The following is a 26,810-nucleotide window of genomic DNA, read 5'->3' as shown; positions in this document are numbered from 1 at the left end:
ATTACACATAATTTCTGACTTCCTAATATACTGCAAATATTGATAATCAAAGAAATGTCTACAAAAGCAATAAACATTAAATTTTAATCCCTATTTGCAGTGTCTCAAATTATAATATAATAAGTACCTAACAAACATGTTGCTCTGTGTTGTAATAAGTTTAATTTTAGGAATAATTAAAATCAAAGAAACAATGAAGCCATTAATGATATATTTCTTTCCAGGAAAATACAATATCAATGAAAAACCTACCAAACACCTGTGAAACAGCTTATTGTTTATGTAACAGCTAGCTCAAGTAGTTGTTGTTGGAGCCGGTTGTTTACATTGCAGAAGCCACTGGTGACTGAAGTCACTTATACATATATGTAGCACTTGATTGAACTTAATGTTATATTGCTAAAAATATATATTGAAATTTTTTTTTTAGATCAATATAATAAAAAAAATATATATTTTTTTTATGAAAGGGCTTTTGTCCACTTTTTGATTAGTGTGAAGGGGCTTTTGTCCTAGGGGCTAATGTCCAGGGGGGCTTTTGTCCGTACCTCATATACAGTACAGCTAAAAATCACAGGTAGCCTTGGGTACTACCCATTACCTACCTGTATGGAGGTTTTGCTGTTCATCACCTCTTGGGGTGTAGTGCACTACTAGTTTACCTGTAGTTTAAATGTAGTGCTAGTGCACTAGGTGTAAAGGTTAACTTAAGTACACTCAACTGTACCAGCATAGCCAGGTGCCAAAATATTATTCCTTAGAAATGTTTTAAATTTGGGAAGAAATAATGCAAAGTTAATTAAAATTTCATAATTTAAATCTAATGGCACTGACATGCAGGAAAACCAGGAAATATAAGGAAAACTGAACGAAATAAAATTTGTAATGTTGGTAATTTTTTTATTGAAGGACAAGTCATAAATACACAACCAAACATTTAACCAATATAAAATAAAGATATAAGCTTTCCCCTGTCTATTATCTGAAGATGATGTGTTAAAACTATGACAGTAGATTAATTTTTATTACTGTACTGAAAGTACGTTAAAGAATGTTCAAAATTCAAAGTACTCACTAATTTTAGTATACCAGTTACTCACAATGCAAAATTATGTTATTTTATCGAAACATAAAACAGGCTTGTTCTACCAGTGTGGATTGGCATAAAAAATCACGCTCTATAAAACTTGTATTTATATAAAAAAAATATTCCTGTATAAAGTAAACTTAAAAATTGACCTTGTTCTATGGAAATAAATTTCTGGGGCATGAACTAATTAAAATAGTATTTAATTGAATCAAATCATCCAAAAACCAGATACAGCCTACTTGGTGAGCCTCGAACCCTCTACCGTGCCTAGTGCAAACTGAGAGGTTATCTCCCCTTTGCTTGATGTTGCTATGGCATGGATTTTATAAATGGCGTCGTCGCCTTCACTCGCTAGGTCACTTCAAACACGTTGATGGATATTGCATTGGGTTTAGACTTTAAACAGAGAAGTTCATCTGTCAAACCGTAGTTATATTCTCTATTAATGCTTTCTGGACTAATTGTCATTGTAAAAGTGAACATATTTTCTGTTTTCGGACGATAGTTCAACCGGAAGTGGAGATTCCTTTAGGACCATATTTGTTGTTTATACTTTTAACTCGATATAATGGCGAAAGTAACAATGGCAATGGAGTCTGTAAGTATTTAAATTACGTCACTCGTCAATAAATGAATCAAATTACACTTGCCGCTACATAACATCATCTGTTATAGTTATCGGATCATCATTTATCTTTTGTTTATACACGGTGATGTAGACTAGTACGGAGACCTAAGTTCTGTTAGTTAATTGAATTATTCTTTTACATTAACATTGCAGGTAAAAAACGTTCCATCATCAGGAACTTGGACCTGGAAAGATGACACCAATTCTCTTGAATTCATAAGGTAAATGACCAAATAAATAACTTGGCAATCTTGAAACTGGAAAGCGTCATCTAAGGTTCTGTGGTGTAGTGGTTATCACGTCTGCTTTACACGCAGAAGGTCGCGAGTTCGAACCTCGCCAGAACCTTGGTATATTTTTACAATTTCTTTTTTTGGGGAAAAGACAAACAGAGATGGCAAATAATAAAGAAAGTCTGGCAATGTGTTAATAGTAAATTGTATTGAATGTGTAAAATGTATAAACAAAAAATTATGTCACTCGTCAATAATTCTATAATAATACAATAATAATAGCTTTCAGTATTTTAATTGTAAATTTCTGTGTAGTGATCACTGTATTTTTTAGTGTTTTTCATGGGTTATTTTGGAAGAGCCAATTTGCCAAAATGAGAAAACTTGACATATAAATTATAATAAAAAATTACATGTTAATCCAAATAATTATTGATGAGTGTTTGTAATTTGTGTTAATTGTAACTGTATGTATGATGGCACACACTGATTATGACCTTTGACTGTCCTTTCTTCTTATCTATTTTGTTTAATATTTGCTGTTACATTTTCTGTGCATTAAGGGAGTTTTAAACAGTTAAGGAATGTAATCATTAAGGGTAAAATATGGGCCTAAAATGTATTTGGAATGGTGCTGTTTATTGCACTCAGTTACATACATGTATAGGCACGAAAAAAACCACTGTACTGTATATGACTTTTCTCCATCAAGTCAAAATTTGTGCAACTGTTGGTGTTAGAGAGTTTTATAAAGAAGGATGTATTGTATACAAAAACAAACGTTACCACTGATTTCATACGTATATATACATTTACAATGTAACCTCAACCTAAGCTATGTTTTGCTGTGCAAAGCAATCAGCAAACTGTCAATTGCATCTACTTATCATTCATTAATTCCTTTATGACATGTATCTATTTATTTATTTATTTATTTATTTATTTATTTATTTATTCTTTTATTTATTTATTTATTTCAGTAATAATCCTAATGCTGACAGGCAAGACAAGCGGCGAAGAGCAAAAGAGGGAAACAAAAAGATGGACAGGTAAAGAATTTGTTGTATCATTGTTACTGTTGAAGTTGATATTTACTGCTACTCCTATTTACACATATAAACATGAGGTCTTAATTCAGAGATGATTCATTATCGGTCTGTCATTTCAGTAAAAATTTTACAGCTCATAAATCATTATAATATGAAGTTCTTGTACCATGGGAAAGGAAAAAAAATGGATTGTAGTTATGTAAATCAATCTTGTATGGGAATCTGTTTTATTCAGCTTTTACCAGAAAGTTAAAACTTTCAGTTGCCTTTTCACAAAGTTTCTACAATTTATTGAACATGTACAATCCTTCACTACTGTTTGTTTTACCTATTCATTCAGAGTGGCCTCTAGTGTTGGAAAGCCAGGAATGAGGGGTCGAAGTCAGAAAGGGAACCAGGCTAAATCTCCACATCCAGCTTTAAAACAGAAAACTAATCAGACAAATGTTACATTAGACTATGTTAAAAGTAAGTTAGAACATATCAATTAAATAACTACTGTGTTATGAAATGTTACCTCACATGACCACTGTGTTACACTTTACATCACATGACCACTGTGTTACACTTTACATCACATGACCACTGTGTTACACTTTACATCACATGACCACTGTGTTACACTTAACATCACATGACCACTGTGTTACACTTTACATCACATGACCACTGTGTTACACTTTACATCACATGACCACTGTGTTACACTTTACATCACATGACCACTGTGTTACACTTTACATCATATGACCACTGTGTTACACTTAACATCACATGGCCACTGTGTTACACTTTACATCATGTAGAGCGGCGGACCAGCCAGCCGGGATCGAACCCGCGACCCTCGGCTTACTGGTCCGCCGCTCTACCGACTGAGCTAAAGGGAAATTCCCCCTAGCCGGAAGCTAGAAGGCAACTATACAACTATGTACAGTATTTACAATCAAAACCCGGCCTGCTACACATCACATGACCGCTGTGTTACACTTTACATCACATGACCACTGTGTTACACTTTATATCACATGACCACTGTGTTACGCTTTACATCACATGACCACTGTGTTACACTTTACATCACATGACCACTGTGTTACACTTTACATCACATGACCACTGTGTTACACTTTACATCACATGACCACTGTGTTACACTTAACATCACATGACCACTGTGTTACACTTTACATCACATGACCACTGCGTTACACTTTATGTCACATGACCTCTGTGTTACACTTTACATCACATGACCACTGTGTTACACTTAACATCACATGACCACTGTGTTACACTTTACATCACATGACCACTGCGTTACACTTTATGTCACATGACCTCTGTGTTACACTTTACATCACATGACCACTGTGTTACACTTTACATCACATGACCACTGTGTTACACTTTACATCACATGACCACTGTGTTACACTTTACATCACATGACCACTGTGTTACACTTTACATCACATGACCACCGTGTTACACTTTACATCACATGACCACTGTGTTACACTTTACATCACATGACCACTGTGTTACACTTTACATCACATGACCACTGTGTTACACTTTACATCACATGACCACCGTGTTACACTTTACATCACATGACCACCGTGTTACACTTTACATCACATGACCACTTTGTTACACTTTACATCACATGACCACTGTGTTACACTTTATATCACATGACCACTGTGTTACACTTTACATCACATGACCTCTGTGTTATATTACATCACATGACGTACCTCTCTGTTATGTTACATCTTATGACCACTGTGTTACTGTTACATCACATGACCACTTTGTTATGTTACATCACATGAAACCAATGAAACACAAATTTAGATAAAGTGATTTTGATTTAATTACAGATGTGGCACTTGGCATGCTGTCTGTACAAGCAAATGAAGGCATTCCTGAAACATTTGAAGGCATTCTCAGGTAAGTAGAAATCATAGTGTGAACCAAATGTGTATTTATAACCATACCACCTACACCAGAATTAGTATACCTGTGGCAGTGAATTTTGTATTGAGAAGCCAGCTGCCCTTCCTCATTTATACTGTTACAGAGTAGGCGAGGGGCAAATATGGCTGTAACTAATGATGTTGGGTGTTTGAACTTGCTAGCCAAGAAGGCAGGACGAAATTTGACCTTTTTTATCCAAGAAATTAAGTGATTTTTTTTATCAGTACTAGTTAGTATGGATACTTTTACTTTCCATATGTTTTATTGTAGACAAAATTGAATATTTGTGTTTTCAGTACAAATGATTTTAACATTAGTGTTTTTCAGTACTGATGAATTTGGACATATGTATTTTTCAGTTCAGATGAATTTGAACATTTGTGTTTTTTCAGTACGAATGAATAACAACATTAGTGTTTTTTACTTTGGATGAATTTGAACATTTGTATTTTTCAGTACGGATGAATTTGACCTGTTCCTGATGCATCTACTCAACTACTTTCACTGTTTTTTTGACAAGTTGCTACAGGAACACAAAATTAACACCACTACATACATGTAAGATAAATGATTATGAGGCATGTAAGAAAATGTTGAACTCCTTGTGGAGGGTATTGTAGCCTATCAATATGTTATTTACATAATATATTTGTTAGTACTAGTAATCAACTTCAGTAGGACTTTTTTTGAGGGCTCTTTAGGACTGATAGCCCTTTTTCTCAACTGATGTTTTAATTGAAATTATCAAAATTTGCAGTTTACACCTAAAAATTCCTTCTCAACTCACAAATTTTCTTCCAAAAGGAGTAGAGTAATTGATATGTTTCTGTGTATTCAGAGAACCTAGCTTGTCTGAGAAAAAGGCATTTGAGGAATCACTTGTGAAGATTGGACTAACAGAGAAATTACTTGGCCAGGCCTACTGTGTACTGGAATTAGGTCTAGGTCTGGAGGACCATCACCACATGGCCTGTGGAAAGTAAGTGTCACTGTTACCATATAGTGTAACGTCTATAACCACCACACAGACTGTGGAAAGTGTCACCACTACCATATAGTGTAATGTCATAACCACCACACAGACTGTGGAAAGTGTCACCACTACCATATAGTGTAACGTCATAACCACCTCACAGACTGTCACATCTACCATATAGTGTAACGTCATAACCACCACACAGTCTGTCACATCTACCATATAGTGTAACGTCATAACCACCACACAGACTGTCACATCTACCATATAGTGTAACGTCTATAACCACCACACAGTCTGTCACATCTACCATATAGTGTAATGTCATAACCACCACACAGTCTGTCACATCTACCATATAGTTTAATGTCATAACCACCACACAGACTGTCACATCTACCATATAGTGTAACGTCATAACCACCTCACAGACTGTCACATCTACCATATAGTGTAACGTCTATAACCACCTCACAGTCTGTCACATCTACCATATAGTGTAACGTCATAACCACCACACAGACTGTCACATCTACCATATAGTGTAACGTCTATAACCACCACACAGACTGTCACATCTACCATATAGTGTAACGTCATAACCACCTCACAGACTGTCACATCTACCATATAGTGTAATGTCTATAACCACCTCACAGACTGTCACATCTACCATATAGTGTAACGTCATAACCACCTCACAGACTGTCACATCTACCATATAGTGTAACGTCATAACCACCACACAGACTGTCACATCTACCATATAGTGTAACGTCATAACCACCACACAGTCTGTCACATCTACCATATAGTGTAATGTCTATAACCACCTCACAGACTGTCACATCTACCATATAGTGTAACGTCATAACCACCACACAGTCTGTGGAAAGTGTCACATCTACCATATAGTGTAACGTCATAACCACCACACAGACTGTCACATCTACCATATAGTGTAACGTCATAACCACCTCACAGACTGTCACATCTACCATATAGTGTAACGTCATAACCACCTCACAGACTGTCACATCTACCATATAGTGTAACGTCATAACCACCTCACAGACTGTCACATCTACCATATAGTGTAACGTCATAACCACCTCACAGACTGTCACATCTACCATATAGTGTAATGTCTATAACCACCTCACAGACTGTCACATCTACCATATAGTGTAACGTCATAACCACCTCACAGACTGTCACATCTACCATATAGTGTAACGTCATAACCACCACACAGACTGTCACATCTACCATATAGTGTAACGTCATAACCACCACACAGACTGTCACATCTACCATATAGTGTAACGTCATAACCACCTCACAGACTGTGGAAAGTGTCACATCTACCATATAGTGTAACGTCATAACCACCTCACAGACTGTGGAAAGTAAATGTGTCTATTTAATACTGTGAGTTGTAGTACTGGTCATTTAAAGACTGATTAGTTCACATTAAAAACTTTGGTTTTAAGTAATTGTTTGTTTATTTTACACACATCACTTTTCATGTTATTAGATGTGAAATGACTGTTGGCTTTGTTACAGATCTCGGGTATCCTCTACTCTCAAAGACCGGGGTATGTTTGAGGTGAGTAACACAGTTTTATAGCCCTGTATGGTCTCGGTAAAAGGCTTCTGATTCTTTCTCTTGATCTTCCATCCATTGTCTGAGTGGTCTCAGTATTTTAATTAAGAATAGTTTGATTTGTTGCTTAGGACAGTCATTCAGAAACAACATTTTTGGAGAATGTGAAAATAGTGATTAATTTGAAAACCATATTTTAATCTCTCAAAAGATATTGAGACCTCACAAAGAAAATTAAGATAAAAACTACATTACTGCTCTACTACAGAAAGGCTATCCATACAGATATTGGGTTGTGTACAATTGTTGGTTATGTTTTAGACCCTGTACTCCTACTGTGCATATGTTGTCCATATCTCCTTCAGAAGAAAGGATTTCACAGTCATCAAAAAGGAAATTGGCAGGTAAAGGTCTTATCATCTTAACCTCCATGACATACAGACCTATTTAAAGACCTCCATCAGATACAATGTACATCCTTATTTCAAAACCATCACCTTAAGCCGATGTTCATTGCACTGCATTGACATCACTGTGACCTTGACTTGAAGGTCAAAGGTCAAACAATTTTACAAGTTCTTTTCTGGGCTGTTTTAAACCATTGAAGATATTTCGATGAAACTTACAGCATACTTGTTGAAGATATTTTGGCAAAAAATGCAGTATACTTGAATTACTCGAAGCTGATGTGCAATTCACTACTGCAGTATCCACTTTGACCTTAATCTCAGGGTCAATTAATAGTCAAAGTACATATTTTTCAAATAATTTCTTATCTAGCAATAACATTTGTATCATTAAAGATCTATACAAGAAGTTGCTGTATATCTTTATCACCCCACTGACAAAGTGCAGTGCAACCTTGACCTTCCGGAGAGACTTGGTGAACAAAACAATTTCTAGTTTCAAAAATTCATATAGGTGAAGACTTATAAAAATATATCATAAGATGCAGACTTATTTCAAAGCCTCCATTTGATGCAGACATATTTTAAAACCTTTATAAGAATAGAGATACATCGAAAAAGTTATCATCCATGACTACATGTATATATAGATACTGATCAGTTGTAAACAATTAGAAGATGTCTGTTTAAAATTCTAGTATTTCTCTATTTCAATGTTGTGATTAATATACACTTTAAATTTCAAAATTGATATTATCTGTATTAATATTCTGCATTGATTTTATTGAATGTTCTTTTCAGAATATTAAGGTCTGACACATTCAATCCTGCCAAGCAAGTTAAGAAGCTACCAGAGGGACGACAAGGTATGACATTAATGTTTTTGATAGGAGGTACATGTACCAAGGTATTGTAGCTAGAATATAGAAGCTGTTCTCTTCCGGTACAGTTATAAAGACCAACACCTGACAGACAATATACCTGGGAGTAACAAAAGCTAGTATAAGTAAGGTGGTATACAGGAAGTTATTACATGGAACTGGATTACAGTATAAAACATTGTCTTCAGTTATCTGAGGTTGTAATCTATAGATGATGAAGATATCTAGTTTCACAAATGCAAATAGATTTTAAAATGATTATCATTGATGCCTTAAAACCTTATTGTACACCCAAGAATGAAGTTAGGTGGGGGTGGGCGTACTGAAATCAGCTTGTCCGTCAGTCCATCTGTCTTTGTGGGAGTTGGACGTACTGGAATCAGCTTGTCCGTCAGTCCATCTGTCTTTGTGGGGGTTGGACGTACTGGAATCAGCTTGTCCATCTGTCTTTGTGGGGGATGGACGTACTGGAATAAGTCCGTCCGTCAGTCCATCCGTCTTTCTGAGTCTGTCTGTCCATAGAAAAATCTTGTCAAGACAACTCTTCCTAAATTAGAGAACTGATTTCATCAAACTACAAAATGTACACAGAAATGCTGTTGGGGACCATGTGTAGATGTGCATTGCAAGGTTTTTTGTTGCTTTTTTTTTTGCTGTTCATTTTTTGTTTTTTTGTTGTTGCTGTTTTTGTTTTGTGGAAATGTCCATTGACATGGTAACCTAGTCACTATCCACAGGTTTTTGTGTAATGGCCTATTACCAATTAGTTCTTTGATATATTTCATTCAAACTTGGTCAAATACATGTAGCTTATCAATGCTTATAATTTGGCACATTAGGATTTTTTCAGAACCATCACTATGGAAAAATAATCTTATGGAGGCTTCTGATTGGTCAAAATAGAGATATTGTCTGATTAAGCTTAAAATTAATATATAAGGGTTTTGAGGGATGGCAAAAGCAATGGACACTATTTTCCTAAAAGAACCCCTCTATTTGGAAAAATCTTGTGCAGACTTTTTCTATTGTGAACCAATTAAAAATGAAAATACACAGGTATTAATAAGTAAATGGTCTGCACTATCAACTGCTGACATATGATATATTATGATGGGTATATATGAACTATACAAGCATATGCAAATAATAGGTGGTTGGTATTAGTTATCCATCGACTTGCAGTTCTAGTTGGTGCAATAATTCTCCATTGTTTCCTTCTCTGTTCCAGCTGTGAGTTACCATAAAATTGCCGCTGGTGAGTTTTTCCTGTTTATGGGTACAGTACTACATTGTATATATCAATGCTAGCAGTCATGATAGATATTCTTTTTCTAAGTGTACATGATTTTTAAGATTTGATACATATCCTTGATAAAGACTTAAATAAGTTTTATACACATGAGGAAATTTTAGAATTTCAATAATGTCCTACATGTAGCATATCTGACATACAAAATCTGACATACAAAAATCAGTAAATCGTCTTTATGTTTATATGGGATGCTGTTTTACTGTATTCTTTTCTTTCTCTTACCAAAAAATTTACGATAATTCTGAAGCATTGAGAGATGCTAAGAATAAGAAGTTTAGGAGATTCAGAAAGCAGTTCATCAATAGAGATGAGAAAGATGAAAGCAGCGAAATAAAGGAGGAACAGCCAACAGGGTCCATCAGTAAGATGACACCAGCAGAGTACCGTAGACTACAACCGTAAGTAGTCCATCAGTAAGATGGCAAAAGTGGAGTACTGTAGGCTGCAGTCTTAAGTAGTCCACCAGTAAGATGGCAAAAATGGAGTATCGTAGGCTGCAGTCTTAAGTAGTCCATCAGTAAGATGGTAAAAGTGGAGTACTGAGGCTGCAGTCTTAAGTAGTCCATCAGTAAGATGGCAAAAGTGGAGTATTGAGGCTGCAGCTATAAGTAGGCCTACTGGCTAGTTGGTAGGTTGTCTTGAGGCTGGTAAGTAGATATCAAGGTTATTTGTGTACATGTATTACATAAGTATGTCATATAATCAATCGTGTAGTAAATAGAGTCAATGATATTCAACAATTCTTTTTTCTTTGAGGTGCATATGCATGGTTGATTACAGGCTTTTATAAATGATTAACATAAATGGTATTGTCCTTGTGACAATCAGCTAGAAACTGTTTATTTCCTGGAATAACATTATAATATATCTTCGCTATCAAAGGAACTTTCAAAATAGAAATATATAATAGAGTCTATAGTTGTTGTATTGACTTTGGCTCTGACAGTTGTGATTTCTGTTATACAGGAAAAGACCAGCCATCAAAACAATCATAAAGTAAGTAGTCTTTTACATCTTACTTCAAATCATTAAATAAATTAAATGGAAACTTCTTTTATCTTAAAATCACTATGAAGTAAGAAGACTTTGATCTCTTTTGCACAGTACACTCATATTTAGAGAATAAATGTAAATTCAAACTTACTTTGCAAAACAATGGGTTTTGTTATATTAGCCATTATAAAATGCATTGTTTAAGTGAACCTCAAGTATTTAGAAAACATGTTTTTTTTTCGAATCAACAGTCAGAGATCCCCAGCCATTGTAGCTATTTTACCATCACCTAAAGAGGAAGCCAACTGGTTGTTTAGAAGGAGAGGAGCCTTGTCACCAAAGTAAGCAGTAATAATCTATCCCTTGCTTTGTACTGGTCACCCTGGTAAAATACAAGCCACGTCATACCCACTCATCAAGCTCTATCAAGCTGTTACCCTTTTAAATCTGGAGGGGAGTATAAGGTTTTATGATAGTCTTCTTAACTTGAAGATATTAAATGATAATGTTTCTTGTCATCAGATATTTTAGTTTTCTTGCTAAATGCATTTTAAAATGAATGCTCTCCTCTTTAAAAGTTTACCAGGATCAACATGTCTGCTATTCCTCTCATCACAATGGCCATGTCTGTCACAGTGATGGCTACAGAGGACACATTTAAAGTCACACCCTGTTGTCATCATACTTTATTTTTTTATTTAACAGTTCACTGTCCAAAATGGGACGAGATCCAGAGACAGATGAAGCTGATGATGGGGACATGCTTGGAGATGATTTCTTTATAGACAAGACAGCATTTAAGTAAGAAAAAGGTTTATATAGGATATGATGGTTGGTTAATGGTGGTAAATGGTTTATATAGGATATGATGGTTGGTTAATGGTGGTAAATGGTTTATATAGGATATGATGGTTGGTTAATGGTGGTAAATGGTTTATATAGGATATGATGGTTGGTTAATGGTTGTAAATGGTTTATATAGGATATCATGGTTGCAAATGGTTTATAAAGATATCATATGTACATTCATGTAAATGGTTTATATATAAGATATGATGGTTGGTTATGGTTGTAAATGGTTTATAAGGATATCATGGTTTGTTAATGGTTGTAAATGGTTTATATATAGGATGTCATGATTCATTAATGGTTGTAAATGGTTTATATATAGGATATCATGGTTGGTTATGGTTGTAAATGGTTTATATATACGATATCATGGTTGGTTATGGTTGTAAATGGTTTATATATACGATATCATGGTTGGTTATGGTTGTAAATGGTTTATATATAGGATATCATGGTTGGTTATGGTTGTAAATAGTTTATATAGGATATCATGGTTGGTTATGGTTGTAAATGGTTTATATATAGGATATCATGGTTGGTTATGGTTGTAAATGGTTTATATATAGGATATCATGATTTGTTATGGTTGTAAATGGTTTATATATAGGATATCATGGTTGGTTAATGGTTGTAAATGGTTTAATATAGGATATCATGATTTGTTATGGTTGTAAATGGTTTATATATAGGATATCATGGTTCATTATGGTTGTAAGTGGTTTATATATAGGATATCATGGTTGGTTATGGTTGTAAATGGTTTATATATAGGATCATGGTTGGTTATGGTTGTAAATGGTTTATATATACGATATCATGGTTGGTTATGGTTGTAAATGTTTATATATAGGATGTCATGGTTGGTTATGGTTGTAAATGGTTTATATATAGGATGCCATGGTTGGTTATGGTTGTAAATGGTTTATATATAGGATGCCATGGTTGGTTATGGTTGTAAATGGTTTATATATAGGATGCCATGGTTGGTTATGGTTGTAAATGGTTTATATATAGGATCATGGTTGGTTATGGTTGTAAATGGTTTATATATACGATATCATGGTTGGTTATGGTTGTAAATGGTTTATATATAGGATGCCATGGTTGGTTATGGTTGTAAATGGTTTATATATAGGATCATGGTTGGTTATGGTTGTAAATGGTTTATATATACGATATCATGGTTGGTTATGGTTGTAAATGGTTTATATATAGGATGTCATGGTTGGTTATGGTTGTAAATGGTTTATATATAGGATCATGGTCGGTTATGGTTGTAAATGGTTTATATATACGATATCATGGTTGGTTATGGTTGTAAATGGTTTATATATAGGATGTCATGGTTGGTTATGGTTGTGAATGGTTTATATATAGGATATCATGGTTCGTTATGGTTGTAAATGGTTTATATATAGGATGTCATGGTTACGTTGTACTGCTGGCTACCGATTTAACATTAAATTAGTCTTCCCGGAGATAAATGAAATTGTGTGTTTTGAAATTCTTAATGATGGCATAGATTACATTATTTCCATAAAATTAGGAAAATTACCTCATTTCTGACTTTTAAAAAAATCTATAGATATAATTTTGTTGATAAATGAAAATGAAAATTTTATGATGTTGATAAATAGAAAATTGAAATTTTTTAAGTGTTATAACATTGATTCTTTACAGAATTGGAATCATTGGTGAAGCTTTGAACTTGTTTAATGTGAAGACCCTGACTCCCTTAGGGGCTAATGATGAGGAGGAGGGCGAGGAAGGAGAGGACGCAAAGAAACAGTTAGTGTTACCTAAAATATGTACATGGACAACAGTGAATTACATGTAACAGAGTGGTTGCAATAGTTTCTTAATTGGATTTAAAGTACAGTAAATTGTATTTTTTTTTTACTTATTAACATATTCACGCATGTTTCTGACTTAAGTGTGAGAAGTGCTGTAGGTAATTTTCAATTTTAATGACTCTGTTACGATATCACTTTTTTGATGTATAAACCTTGTGTTCTCTGTTGTAGGGCCCCTCCAGAGCAGGCTACACAGGACACAACTCCACCTCCAGGTAAGGCCCTGCATATTCTCTACTGGTTTCTTCACACATGTATTTCTGGATAAGTGTCTGGTATTTATATGTGAGAAAAACATCAATTTTGGTCTGGTTCTGTGAAGTATATATTCCAATTGTTGTAATACATCATTCTGTTTGAGTAGTTGCCATTATTTATCTCCTGATTGGTGTATAGTTGTTACTCAATGATTTATTTCATGTGTTACAGAGAAGTAGTAAGTACTTTTACAGTGTGTGACACGCAGCTAAAGAGATATCTGGGAAGTGTGTATCATCAATCATCTGTACTTAAAAAGAAAATGTATATAATATAAATCATGCACATAAAAATGACATTGTTCATCTGGTATTCGTTTACATACATCTTTCGCTGAAACTGTATATTGTATTGTTATGTGCTATAAGTTATATATCATAGCCAATTATAACTATGTAGGGAAAGAAGGCTGTAGGTTTAATAATATCTATTAGAGGATTTTATTTTCATTTTTAAAAGCAGTGAATGTAGTCAGGTGAAAAATCCTGAAATATATAAACCAGAGATCGAGGAGCCTTCAATGGCAAACTCTGCCAAGTTTTACACACTTCCTAAGATTTCTGATCCAGTAGACTCTAGTCAAAGACTAGAAAGAGCAGTGTGACTGGCTTATTTACTGGCAGCCTAGATTTGTTCTAGTTGACGACCAGAAACAGTGATGTGACTGGCTTATTTACTGACAGCCTAGATTTGTTCTAGTTGACGACCGGAAACAGTGATGTGACTGACTTATTTACTGACAACAGTAACTAGGTTTATTTACTGAAAACAGTAACTAGATTTGTGTTCTAGTTGACTTTAGTTGACGACCAGAAACAATGATGTGACTAGGTTAAAGACAAAGATTGCAAGCTGTTTTGTTGAATGTTGAGACGCTGTCACTCAATGATGCATGGCATTGAACTAAAATACTTAATTATTTGCTTGTCTTGGCAAAAAAGCATGGTGTTAAAATGAAAGTGCTTGTTTCATTTTGTTTGTTTGTAAAATAATGATGATTAATGCAATATAAAAATGATAACGAGCATGTATTTATCTAATTGCTTGTATAGAGTGCACATGTTAACCCAATCATTTAACTTGAATCACAAGAGATTTTCTCGTTTCCAGAATAAAAAGCATAAATTTACTTTTATCTCACCTGTGTAGTGATTAATTGCTGTTTCAGCTTTGAAATGATGAATTAGAAATAATATCAGAATTGTAAACATACATCTAAGTTTGTTCATATGGTTTTGGACCCAAATTACAAGTTATGTATGGTGGGGAGGGTAACTATTGGCTTCAGGTCCCCGTTAACAAGGAATGTATGGTGGGGAGGGTAACTTTTAGTTTAAACATATTTTATTGTCAATTAAGTGAACAAAAGGATAAGGCACAAGTTATGTCAACTTATTGACGCCCTCTCCTAAATACAATATAATATCTATTGGCCTAGACAATATTAATGAAATATAACACATTATATACATGTATATATAGTACGAATGTATATCTTAAAATCTTTTGCTGGACTTTATAAAATAATGCACATGTCTGAAAATATTTAGATTTACATTATCGGCATACAGATTGTTACCATACAATAAAGTATTCAATGTTATATTAATATGTAAGTTTCTTAAATTGTCAAATAAAATGCCTCTGCAATTTACATACTTTTCGCATTCAAAGAAATAATGATAGGCACTCTCGCAACGATTTCCACAACTACAATCTGGACTATTTATGAGATTTACACGGAACAAATCATAATTCAATGCACTGCATCTATGTCGTAATTTAGTATGGATAAAATTTGTCTTTCTGTCACCAAAATTATAAAATGTTGGGTATTTATCTTCATCAGACCTGGATATACTTTTTTTAAAAGTTGCCAAGGAAGGAGATGATCTAGTAGATTCATCCAGGTCATTCCACATGTGTAGAGATGAAGGTATAAAGGAGGAGGTAGTAAGGGAGAGTCTGTAGTGGGGAATTCTGTAATTATTGTTAGTTCGTAAGATGTAGTTGTTAGTATCGCCGACATTTGGAGGAAGAAGAGAATTAAGATAATGTGGAGTTAAGTTCCTATCCATTTTGTAGAATAGACTTAGTTTTCTTCGTTTTCGTCTCTCAGAGAGTGTCTCAAGGCTCGTTTCCGAGTATAAAGCTGAAACATTTACATATGATGGTAAACCAGTGATAATTCGTGCTACCTCACATTGGACTAATTCTAATTTTATAGAGTCTGATATTGAACACCCGTCCCAAAGTTCACATGCGTATTCTAAAATAGGTAAAATAAAAGTTTTGTAAATTCTAAGTAGAGCATCTCGTTTTAATATGAATTTCAATTTCCTTAACATATTGATCTTTTTCATAGCGGACTTATATATAGAATTAACATGATCTCCCCATTTAGCAGATGAACTGATTAATACACCAAGATGCCGATGAGTCTCGGTAAAATTTACAAAAATTCCATCAAAAACAATATCAAGGTCTGCTTCAATTTCGTTTGAATTAGATATGAAAATCATTTCGGTTTTATTAGGGTTATTAGGGTAACTATTGGCTACAGGTTCCTGTTAACAAGGAATGTATGGTGGGGAGGGTAATTATTGGGTTCAGGTCCCTGTTAACAAGGAATGTATGGCAGGGAGGGTAACTATTGGCTACAGGTCCCTGTTAACAAGGAATGTATGGTGGGGAGGGTAACTATTGGCTTCAGGTTCCTGTTAACAAGGAATGTATGGTGGGGAGGGTAACTATTGGCTTCAGGTTCCTGTTAACAAGGAATGTATGGTGGGGAGGGTAACTATTGGCTACAGGTCCCAGTTAACAAGGAATGTATGGTGGGGAGGGTAACTATTGGCTTCAGGTTCCTGTTAACAAGGAATGTATGGTGGGGAGGGTAACTATTGGCTTCAGGTCCCCGTTAATAAGGAATGTATGGTGGGGAGGGTAACTATTGGCTTCAGGTCCCTGTTAACAAGGAATGTATGGTGGGGAGGGTAACTATTGGCTTCAGGTCCATGTTAATAAGGAATGTATGGTGGGGAGGGTAACTTTTGGCTTCAGGTCCCTGTTACAAGGAATGTATGGTCGGAAGGGTAATTATTGGCTTCAGGTTCCTGTTAACAAGGAATGTATGGTGGGGAGGGTAACTATTGGCTTCAGGTCCCTGTTACAAGGAATGTATGGTCGGAAGGGTAATTATTGGCTTCAGGTTCCTGTTAACAAGGAATGTATGGTGGGGAGGGTAACTTTTGGCTTCAGGTTCCTGTTAACAAGGAATGTATGGTGGGGAGGGTAACTATTGGCTTCAGGTTCCTGTTAACAAGGAATGTATGGTGGGGAGAGTAACTATTGGCTTCAGGTTCCTGTTAACACGGAGTGTATGGTGGGGAGGGTAATTATTGGCTTCAGGTCCCCGTTAACAAGGAATGTATGGTGGGGAGGGTAACTATTGGCTTCAGGTTCCTGTTAACAAGGAATGTATGGTGGGGAGGGTAACTATTGGCTTCAGGTCCCCGTTAACAAGGAATGTATGGTGGGGAGGGTAACTATTGGCTTCAGGTCCCCGTTAACAAGGAATGTATGGTGGGGAGGGTAACTATTGGCTTCAGGTCCCTGTTAACAAGGATTGTATGGTGGGGAGGGTAACTATCGGCTTCAGGTCCCCGTTAAGAAGGAATGTATGGTGGGGAGGGTAACTATTGGCTACAGGTCCCTGTTAACATGGAATGTATGGTGGGGAGGGTAACTATTGGCTTCAGGTTCCTGTTAACAAGGAATGTATGGTGGGGAGGGTAACTATTGGCTTCAGGTCCCCGTTAACAAGGAATGTATGGTGGGGAGGGTAACTATTGGCTACAGGTCCCAGTTAACAAGGAATGTATGGTGGGGAGGGTAACTATTGGCTTCAGGTTCCTGTTAACAAGGAATGTATGGTGGGGAGGGTAACTATTGGCTTCAGGTCCCCGTTAATAAGGAATGTATGGTGGGGAGGGTAACTATTGGCTTCAGGTCCCTGTTAACAAGGAATGTATGGTGGGGAGGGTAACTATTGGCTTCAGGTCCATGTTAATAAGGAATGTATGGTGGGGAGGGTAACTTTTGGCTTCAGGTCCCTGTTACAAGGAATGTATGGTCGGAAGGGTAATTATTGGCTTCAGGTTCCTGTTAACAAGGAATGTATGGTGGGGAGGGTAACTATTGGCTTCAGGTCCCTGTTACAAGGAATGTATGGTCGGAAGGGTAATTATTGGCTTCAGGTTCCTGTTAACAAGGAATGTATGGTGGGGAGGGTAACTTTTGGCTTCAGGTTCCTGTTAACAAGGAATGTATGGTGGGGAGGGTAACTATTGGCTTCAGGTTCCTGTTAACAAGGAATGTATGGTGGGGAGAGTAACTATTGGCTTCAGGTTCCTGTTAACACGGAGTGTATGGTGGGGAGGGTAATTATTGGCTTCAGGTCCCCGTTAACAAGGAATGTATGGTGGGGAGGGTAACTATTGGCTTCAGGTTCCTGTTAACAAGGAATGTATGGTGGGGAGGGTAACTATTGGCTTCAGGTCCCCGTTAACAAGGAATGTATGGTGGGGAGGGTAACTATTGGCTTCAGGTCCCCGTTAACAAGGAATGTATGGTGGGGAGGGTAACTATTGGCTTCAGGTCCCTGTTAACAAGGATTGTATGGTGGGGAGGGTAACTATCGGCTTCAGGTCCCCGTTAAGAAGGAATGTATGGTGGGGAGGGTAACTATTGGCTACAGGTCCCTGTTAACATGGAATGTATGGTGGGGAGGGTAACTATTGGCTTCAGGTCCTGTTAACAAGGAATGTATGGTGGGGAGGGTAACTATTGGCTTCAGGTCCCCGTTAACAAGGAATGTATGGTGGGGAGGGTAACTATTGGCTTCAGGTCCCCGTTAACAAGGAATGTATGGTGGGGAGGGTAACTATTGGCTTCAGGTCCTGTTAACAAGGATTGTATGGTGGGGAGGGTAACTATCGGCTTCAGGTCCCCGTTAAGAAGGAATGTATGGTGGGGAGGGTAACTATTGGCTACAGGTCCCTGTTAACAAGGAATGTATTGTGGGGAGGGTAACTATTGGCTTCAGGTCCCTGTTAACAAGGAATGTATGGTGGGGAGGGTAACTATTCGCTTCAGGTCCCCGTTAACAAGGAATGTATGGTGGGGAGGGTAACTATTGGCTTCAGGTCCCCGTTAACAAGGAATGTATGGTGGGGAGGGTAACTATTGGCTTCAGGTCCCTGTTAATAAGGAATGTATGGTGGGGAGGGTAACTATTGGCTTCAGGTTCGTGTTAACATGGAATGTATGGCGGGGAGGGTAAATATTGGCTTCAGGTTCGTGTTAACATGGAATGTATGGTGGGGAGGGTAAATATTGGCTTCAGGTTCCTGTTAACAAGGAATGTATGGTGGGGAGAGTAACTATTGGCTTCAGGTTCCTGTTAACAAGGATGTATGGTGGGGAGGTAATATTGGCTTTAGGTCCCCGTTAACAAGGAATGTATGGTGGGGAGGGTAACTATTGGCTTCAGGTTCCTGTTAATAAGGAATGTATGGTGGGAGGGTAACTATTGGCTTCAGGTCCCCGTTAACAAGGATGTATGGTGGGAGGGTACTATTGGCTTCAGGTCCCCGTTAACAAGGATGTATGGTGGGGAGGGTAACTATTGGCTTCAGGTCCCTGTTAACAAGGAATGTATGGTGGGGAGGGTAACTATTGGCTTCAGGTCCCTGTTACAAAGGAATGTATGGTGGGGGAGGGTAACTATTGGCTTCAGGTCCCCGTTAATAAGGAATGTATGGTGGGGAGGGTAACTATTGGCTTCAGGTCCCTGTTAACAAGGAATGTATGGTGGGGAGGGTAACTATTGGCTTCAGGTCCCTGTTAATAAGGAATGTATGGTGGGGAGGGTAACTATTGGCTTCAGGTCCCTGTTAACAAGGAATGTATGGTGGGGAGGGTAACTATTGGCTTCAGGTTCCTGTAACAAGGATTGTATGGTGGGGAGGGTAACTATCGGCTTCAGGTCCCCGTTAAGAAGGAATGTATGGTGGGGAGGGTAACTATTGGCTTCAGGTCCCTGTTAACAAGGATTGTATGGTGGGGAGGGTAACTATCGGCTTCAGGTCCCCGTTAACAAGGAATGTATGGTGGGGAGGGTAACTATTGGCTTACAGGTCCCGTTAACAAGGAATGTATGGTGGGGAGGGTAACTATTGGCTTCAGGTCCCTGTTAACAAGGATTGTATGGTGGGGAGGGTAACTATCGGCTTCAGGTCCCCGTTAACAAGGAATGTATGGTGGGGAGGGTAACTATTGGCTTCAGGTCCCCGTTAACAAGGAATGTATGGTGGGGAGGGTAACTAATTGGCTTCAGGTCCCCTGTTAAGAAGGAATGTATGGTGGGGAGGGTAACTATTGGCTTCAGGTCCCTGTTAACAGGAATGTATGGTGGGGAGGGTAACTATTGGCTTCAGGTCCCTGTTAACAAGGAATGTATGGTGGGGAGGGTAACTATTGGCTTCAGGTCCCCGTTAACAGGAATGTATGGTGGGGAGGGTAACTATTGGCTTCAGGTCCCTGTTAACAAGGAATGTATGGTGGGGAGGGTAACTATTGGCTTCAGGTCCCTGTTAACAAGGAATGTATGGTGGGGAGGGTAACTATTGGCTTCAGGTCCCCGTTAACAAGGAATGTATGGTGGGGAGGGTAACTATTGGCTTCAGGTCCCTGTTAACAAGGAATGTATGGTGGGAGGGTAACTATTGGCTTCAGGTCCTGTTAATAAGGAATGTATGGTGGGAGGGTAACTATGGCTTCAGGTCCCGTTAACAAGGAATGTATGGTGGGGAGGGTAACTATTGGCTTCAGGTTTCCCCGTTAACAAGGATGTATGGTGGGGAGGGTAACTATTGGTTCAGTCCCGTTAAAAGAATGTATGGTGGGGAGGGTAACTATTGGCTTCAGGTCCCTGTTACAAGGAATGTATGGTCGGAAGGGTAATTATTGGCTTCAGGTTCCTGTTAACAAGGAATGTATGGTGGGGAGGGTAACTTTTGGCTTCAGGTTCCTGTTAACAAGGAATGTATGGTGGGGAGGGTAACTATTGGCTTCAGGTCCCTGTTAACAAGGAATGTATGGTGGGGAGGGTAACTATTGGGTTCAGGTCCCTGTTAACAAGGAATGTATGGTGGGGAGGGTAACTATTGGCTTCAGGTTCCTGTTAACAAGGAATGTATGGTGGGGAGGGTAACTATTGGCTACAGGTCCCAGTTAACAAGGAATGTATGGTGGGGAGGGTAACTATTGGCTTCAGGTTCCTGTTAACAAGGAATGTATGGTGGGGAGGGTAACTATTGGCTTCAGGTCCCCGTTAATAAGGAATGTATGGTGGGGAGGGTAACTATTGGCTTCAGGTCCCTGTTAACAAGGAATGTATGGTGGGGAGGGTAACTATTGGCTTCAGGTCCATGTTAATAAGGAATGTATGGTGGGGAGGGTAACTTTTGGCTTCAGGTCCCTGTTAACAAGGAATGTATGGCAAGGGAGGGTAACTATTGGCTTCAGGTCCCCGTTAACAAGGAATGTATGGTGGGGAGGGTAACTATTGGCTTCAGGTCCCTGTTACAAGGAATGTATGGTCGGAAGGGTAATTATTGGCTTCAGGTTCCTGTTAACAAGGAATGTATGGTGGGGAGGGTAACTATTGGCTTCAGGTTCCTGTTAACAAGGAATGTATGGTGGGGAGGGTAACTATTGGCTTCAGGTCCCTGTTACAAGGAATGTATGGTCGGAAGGGTAATTATTGGCTTCAGGTTCCTGTTAACAAGGAATGTATGGTGGGGGAGGGGTAACTTTTGGCTTCAGTTCCTGTTAACAAGGAATGTATGGTGGGGAGGTAAACTATTGGCTTCAGGTCCCTGTTAACAAGGAATGTATGGTGGGGAGGGTAACTATTGGGTTTCGAGTCCCCGTTAACAAAGAATGTATGGTGGGGAGGGTAACTATTGGCTTCAGGTCCCTGTTAACAAGGAATGTATGGTGGGGAGGGTAACTATTGGGTTCAGGTCCCTGTTAACAAGGAATGTATGGTGGGGAGGGTAACTATTTGGCTTCAGGTTCCTGTTAACAAGGAATGTATGGTGGGGAGGGTAACTATTGGCTTCAGGTCCCTGTTAATAAGGAATGTATGGTGGGGAGGGTAACTATTGGCTTCAGGTCCCTGTTAACAAGGATGTATGGTGGGGAGGGTAACTATTGGGTTCAGGTCCCCGTTAATAAGGAATGTATGGTGGGGAGGGTAACTATTGGCTTCAGGTCCCTGTTAACAGGAATGTATGGTAGGGGAGGGTACTATTGGCTTCAGGTCCATGTTAATAAGGAATGTATGGTGGGGAGGGTAACTTTGGCTTCAGGTCCTGTTAACAAGGAATGTATGGCAGGAGGGTAACTATTGGCTTCAGGTCCCGTTAACAAGGAATGTATGGTGGGGAGGGTAACTATTGGCTTCAGGTCCCTGTTACAAGGAATGTATTGGCGGAGGGTAATATTGGCTTCAGGTTCCTGTTAACAAGGAATGTATGGTGGGGAGGGTAACTTTTGGCTTCAGGTTCCTGTTAACAAGGAATGTATGGTGGGGAGGGTAACTATTGGCTTCAGGTCCCTGTTACAAGGAATGTATGGTCGGAAGGGTAATTATTGGCTTCAGGTTCCTGTTAACAAGGAATGTATGGTGGGGGAGGGTAACTATTGGCTTCAGGTTCCTGTTAACAAGGAATGTATGGTGGGGAGGGTAACTATTGGCTTCAGGTTCCTGTTAACAAGGAATGTATGGTGGGGAGAGTAACTATTGGCTTCAGGTTCCTGTTAACAAGGAATGTATGGTGGGGAGGGTAACTATTGGCTTCAGGTCCCTGTTAACAAGGAATGTATGGTGGGGAGGGTAACTATTGGCTTCAGGTTCCTGTTAACAAGGAATGTATGGTGGGGAGGGTAACTATTGGCTTCAGGTCCCTGTTACAAGGAATGTATGGTGGGGAGGGTAACTATTGGCTTCAGGTCCCTGTTAACAAGGAATGTATGGTGGGGAGGGTAACTATTGGCTTCAGGTTCCTGTTAACAAGGAATGTATGGTGGGGAGGGTAACTATTGGCTTCAGGTCCCCGTTAACAAAGAATGTATGGTGGGGAGGGTAACTATTGGCTTCAGGTCCCTGTTAACAAGGAATGTATGGGAAGGAGGGTAACTATTGGTTCAGGTCCCCTGTTACAAGAATGTATGGGGGGAGGGTAACTATTGGCTTCAGGTTCCTGTTACAGGAATGTATGGTGGAGGGTAATATTGGTTTCAGTTCCTTAACAAGATTATGGTGGGGAGGGTAACTTTGGCTTCAGGTTCCTGTTAACAAGGAATTATGGTGGGGAGGGTACTATTGGGCTTCAGTCCCCGTACAAGGAATGTATGGTCGGGAGGGTATATTGGCTTCAGTTCCTGTTAACAAGGAATGTATGGTGGGGAGGGTAACTATTGGCTTCAGTTCCTTTTACAAGGAATGTATGGTGGGGGGGTAACTTTGGCTTCAGGTCCTTTACAGGAATGTATGGGGAGAGTAACTTTGGCTTCAGGTTCCGTTAACACGGATGTATGGTGGGGAGGGTAATTATTGGCTTCAGTCCCGTTAACAGGAATGTATGGTGGGGAGGGTAACTATTGGCTTCAGGTCCTGTTACAAGAATTATGGTGGGAGGGTACTATTTGCTTCAGGTCCCCGTTAAAAGGAATGTTGGTGGGAGGTAACTATTGCTTCAGGTCCCCTTAACAGGAATGTATGGTGGGGAGGTAACTATTGGCTTCAGGTCCCTGTTAAAAAGGATGTATGGTGGGGAGGGTAACTATCGGCTTCAGGTCCCCGTTAAAAGGAATGTATGGTGGGGAGGGTAACTATTGCTCAGGTCCCTGTTAACAGGAATGTATTGTGGGAGGGTACTATGCGCTTCAGGTCCCGTTAACAGGAATTATGTTGGGAGGTAACTATTGGCTTCAGGTCCCCGTTACAAGGAATGTATGGTGGGAGGGTAACTATTGGCTTCAGGTTCCTGTTTAATAAGGAATGTATGGTGGTAGGGTAAATATTGGTTTCGGTCCCCGTAACAAAGAATGTTGGTGGGGAGTATATTGGCTTCAGGTCCCTGTTAACAAGGATGTATGGTGGGAGGGTAACTATTGGTTCAGGTCCCTGTTAACAAGGAATGTATGGTGGGAGGGTACTATTGGCTTCAGGTTCCTGTTACATGGATGTATGGTGGGAGGGTAAATATTGGTTCAGTCCTGTTAACAGAATTATGCGTGGGAGGGTACTATTGCTTCATCAGGTTCCCTTTACACAAACCTAGCTAGGGAATATTGTGTTCATGTCCCGTTAATAGGATTGTATGTGGGGAGTGTAACTATTGTTCTCCTTAACAATGTATGGTGGAGGTACTTTGGTTATATTTAATAAGAATGTATGGTGGGAGAATTTGGTGTCCGTCAAGGATGTTATGAAGTAACTTTTTCAGCCGTTCAAAGAATTTTGTTGGGGTAACATTGGCTCAGCCCTTTCAGAAATGTTGTGGGGAGGTAACTTTGGTTTCAGTCCCTGCTAAAGATAATGTGGAGTAACACGCTCAGTCTTAAAGGAAGTTTTGGGAGTAAAACTATATCTGTTTAAAGAATATTGTGGGAGGTACTATTGGCTTCAGTTCCCTGTTAAAAGATTATTGGGGTAGACTATTGTTCGTCCCCTTACAAGATTATGGTGGGGGTACTATTGGCTTGTCCTTACAGAATGTATGTGGGAGGTAACTATTGCTTCAGTTCTGTTAATAAGGAATATACTTGGAGTAATATTGGAGGTCCCTACAAGATTCTGGTAGGAGGTAACTTTGGCTTCTTGTCCCTGTACAGGATAGTTGGGGGGTTATTTTCAGGACAAGGAATAGTGGGAGGTATTTTGGTTCAGTCTCGGATAGTGGAATGTATATTGTGTCCCCTTAAACAGAATTATGTGGGATGTTCTTGCTCAGGTTCTTTAACATGAATTATCGTGTATATTGGCTTCAGGTTCGGTTAAATGAATGAGCGGAGGTAAATATTCTATGCTGGTCTTAGATCCAAGTCTGCCTCCTTATTACATCAAACCTACTGGTAATGTTACAATTGTTTCCACTGGCTCTGCAAAAAAAAACTCTACCATCTCTGTATTGTGTGTTGTAGAACAAAGATTGAGCCGACAACAGACCGCGATATCCACCGGGACCACAGACGCTGCCTTTGTTGATGCGGAGGATTAAAGCTTTGTTTTAATCACTCCAGGAGGACTGTCTCCAAAAATGACAATTGAAATTCCAACACACACAAAAAAGTGTCATTAATTACATAAAGGAAGATTATTTTTTTAAGAAAAACAAAAAATTAATTTTATTAGTTGGAAAGAATAAAAAAAGCCCTGTAGGAGGTTACATTGTTTATTATGTCGTCAGTTTACCAGACTGTGATAATATACATTCCAATATCGGGTACAAAGAAATACTTCGTTAACATTCCTCTTCGTCCATATGATGTCAGTATACTGGTCCCCTTCCTTGTAGTATAATGCAGCTGTGTTCTGTCTGTACACAGAAAGTGTCATGCTCGGTGCATATGTACTAAGTCTGAATCTTTATACCACATATGATTGACTTGATACAGAAGTCATTTATTTGTTATCAATTAAGTATTTAAACATTGATTATCAAAATTTATTTATAATAACTGAATGATGTTGTTGCACTACAGTGTTTTCTGGTTCCATCCAAGGATAGACTTTTTGTTTCTTTTTGTTTCTGTACACTGATAGTTGAAGTTATTTTTATGGAACATTAGTTATGAGAGGGGTACGAGGATAATTTTTAAGGTTACTGTCTGCGGATAGTTGAAGTTACATATAATTGTTGTCTATCTGTATTATAAACATCACATGTAAGATACGTATTGTTCATGTCTACCACCTGTGATAAATAAAATCTCTAAAAATAAATCTTTTATTTTTCTCTTTATTGCTTCAGATACGCTAAATATGAATGAACCCCACAAGAAAATGAATGCAACATTTAATCTCTCATGAGACTGGTTCAGTGGAGATCTTTCAATGTCAAAAGTGTCTCCACTGGCTAATGAAAGATTGACAAATGTCAAAATTTTTTCTACTGGCTAATAGATCTACAAAGTGTCTCCACTGGCTAATGACAGATTAACAGAATAGATCTACAAAGTGTCTCCACTGGCTAATGACAGATTGACAGAAGTCAAAAGTGTCTCTACTGGCTAATGACAGATTAACAGGGTTACAAAGTGTCTCTGCTGCCTAATGACAGATTGACAGATGTCAAAAGTGTCTCTACTGGCTAATGACAGATTGACAGAGGTACAAAGTGTCTCCACTGGCTAATGACAGATTGACAGTTGTCAAAAGTGTCTCCACTGGCTAATGACAGATTAACAGGGTTACAAGGTGTCTCCACTGGCTAATGACAGATTGACAGTTGTCAAAAGTGTCTCCACTGGCTAATGAAAGATTGACAGGGTTAAAAGTGTCTCCGCTGGTTAATGACAGATTGACAGAGGTACAAATTGTCTCCACCGGCTAATGA

At 38.3% G+C, this 26,810-nt stretch overlaps 1 protein-coding gene and 1 non-coding gene across 2 annotated transcripts; both read left to right on the top strand.

Annotated features, from left to right (window-relative positions):
* Positions 1–1,401: 1,401 nt before the first annotated feature.
* Positions 1,402–26,197, top strand: LOC117323788 (protein phosphatase 1 regulatory subunit 36-like). The gene is made up of 18 exons (XM_033879240.1): positions 1,402–1,688; positions 1,872–1,939; positions 2,932–3,000; positions 3,341–3,468; positions 4,887–4,956; positions 5,440–5,541; positions 5,822–5,962; positions 7,526–7,568; positions 7,887–7,969; positions 8,774–8,838; positions 10,082–10,108; positions 10,413–10,563; positions 11,132–11,161; positions 11,410–11,499; positions 11,864–11,959; positions 13,688–13,795; positions 14,032–14,075; positions 25,396–26,197. Exons 1-18 carry the CDS (start codon positions 1,659–1,661, stop codon positions 25,470–25,472), a joined length of 1,422 nt encoding a protein of 473 aa, XP_033735131.1. The 5' UTR covers positions 1,402–1,658; the 3' UTR covers positions 25,473–26,197.
* On the top strand, positions 1,994–2,066 carry Trnav-uac. The gene has a single exon. It is a non-coding gene; the product is annotated as a tRNA-Val (tRNA).
* Positions 26,198–26,810: the final 613 nt, after the last annotated feature.

This window comes from Pecten maximus, chromosome 3 (genome assembly GCF_902652985.1).
Source record: "Pecten maximus chromosome 3, xPecMax1.1, whole genome shotgun sequence".
Lineage (NCBI taxonomy): Eukaryota > Metazoa > Mollusca > Bivalvia > Pectinida > Pectinidae > Pecten > Pecten maximus.
This window is presented reverse-complemented; position numbering and strand designations above follow the sequence as displayed.

Bases quoted from the DNA above. Each gene is read 5' to 3' on its own strand.
- LOC117323788 (XM_033879240.1), top strand. From the start codon at position 1,659: ATGGCGAAAGTAACAATGGCAATGGAGTCT. The intron at 4,957-5,439 runs GTAAGTAGAAAT...TGTATTTTTCAG, and splicing joins ACATTTGAAGGCATTCTCAG to TACGGATGAATTTGACCTGT. The intron at 5,963-7,525 runs GTAAGTGTCACT...GCTTTGTTACAG, and splicing joins CACCACATGGCCTGTGGAAA to ATCTCGGGTATCCTCTACTC.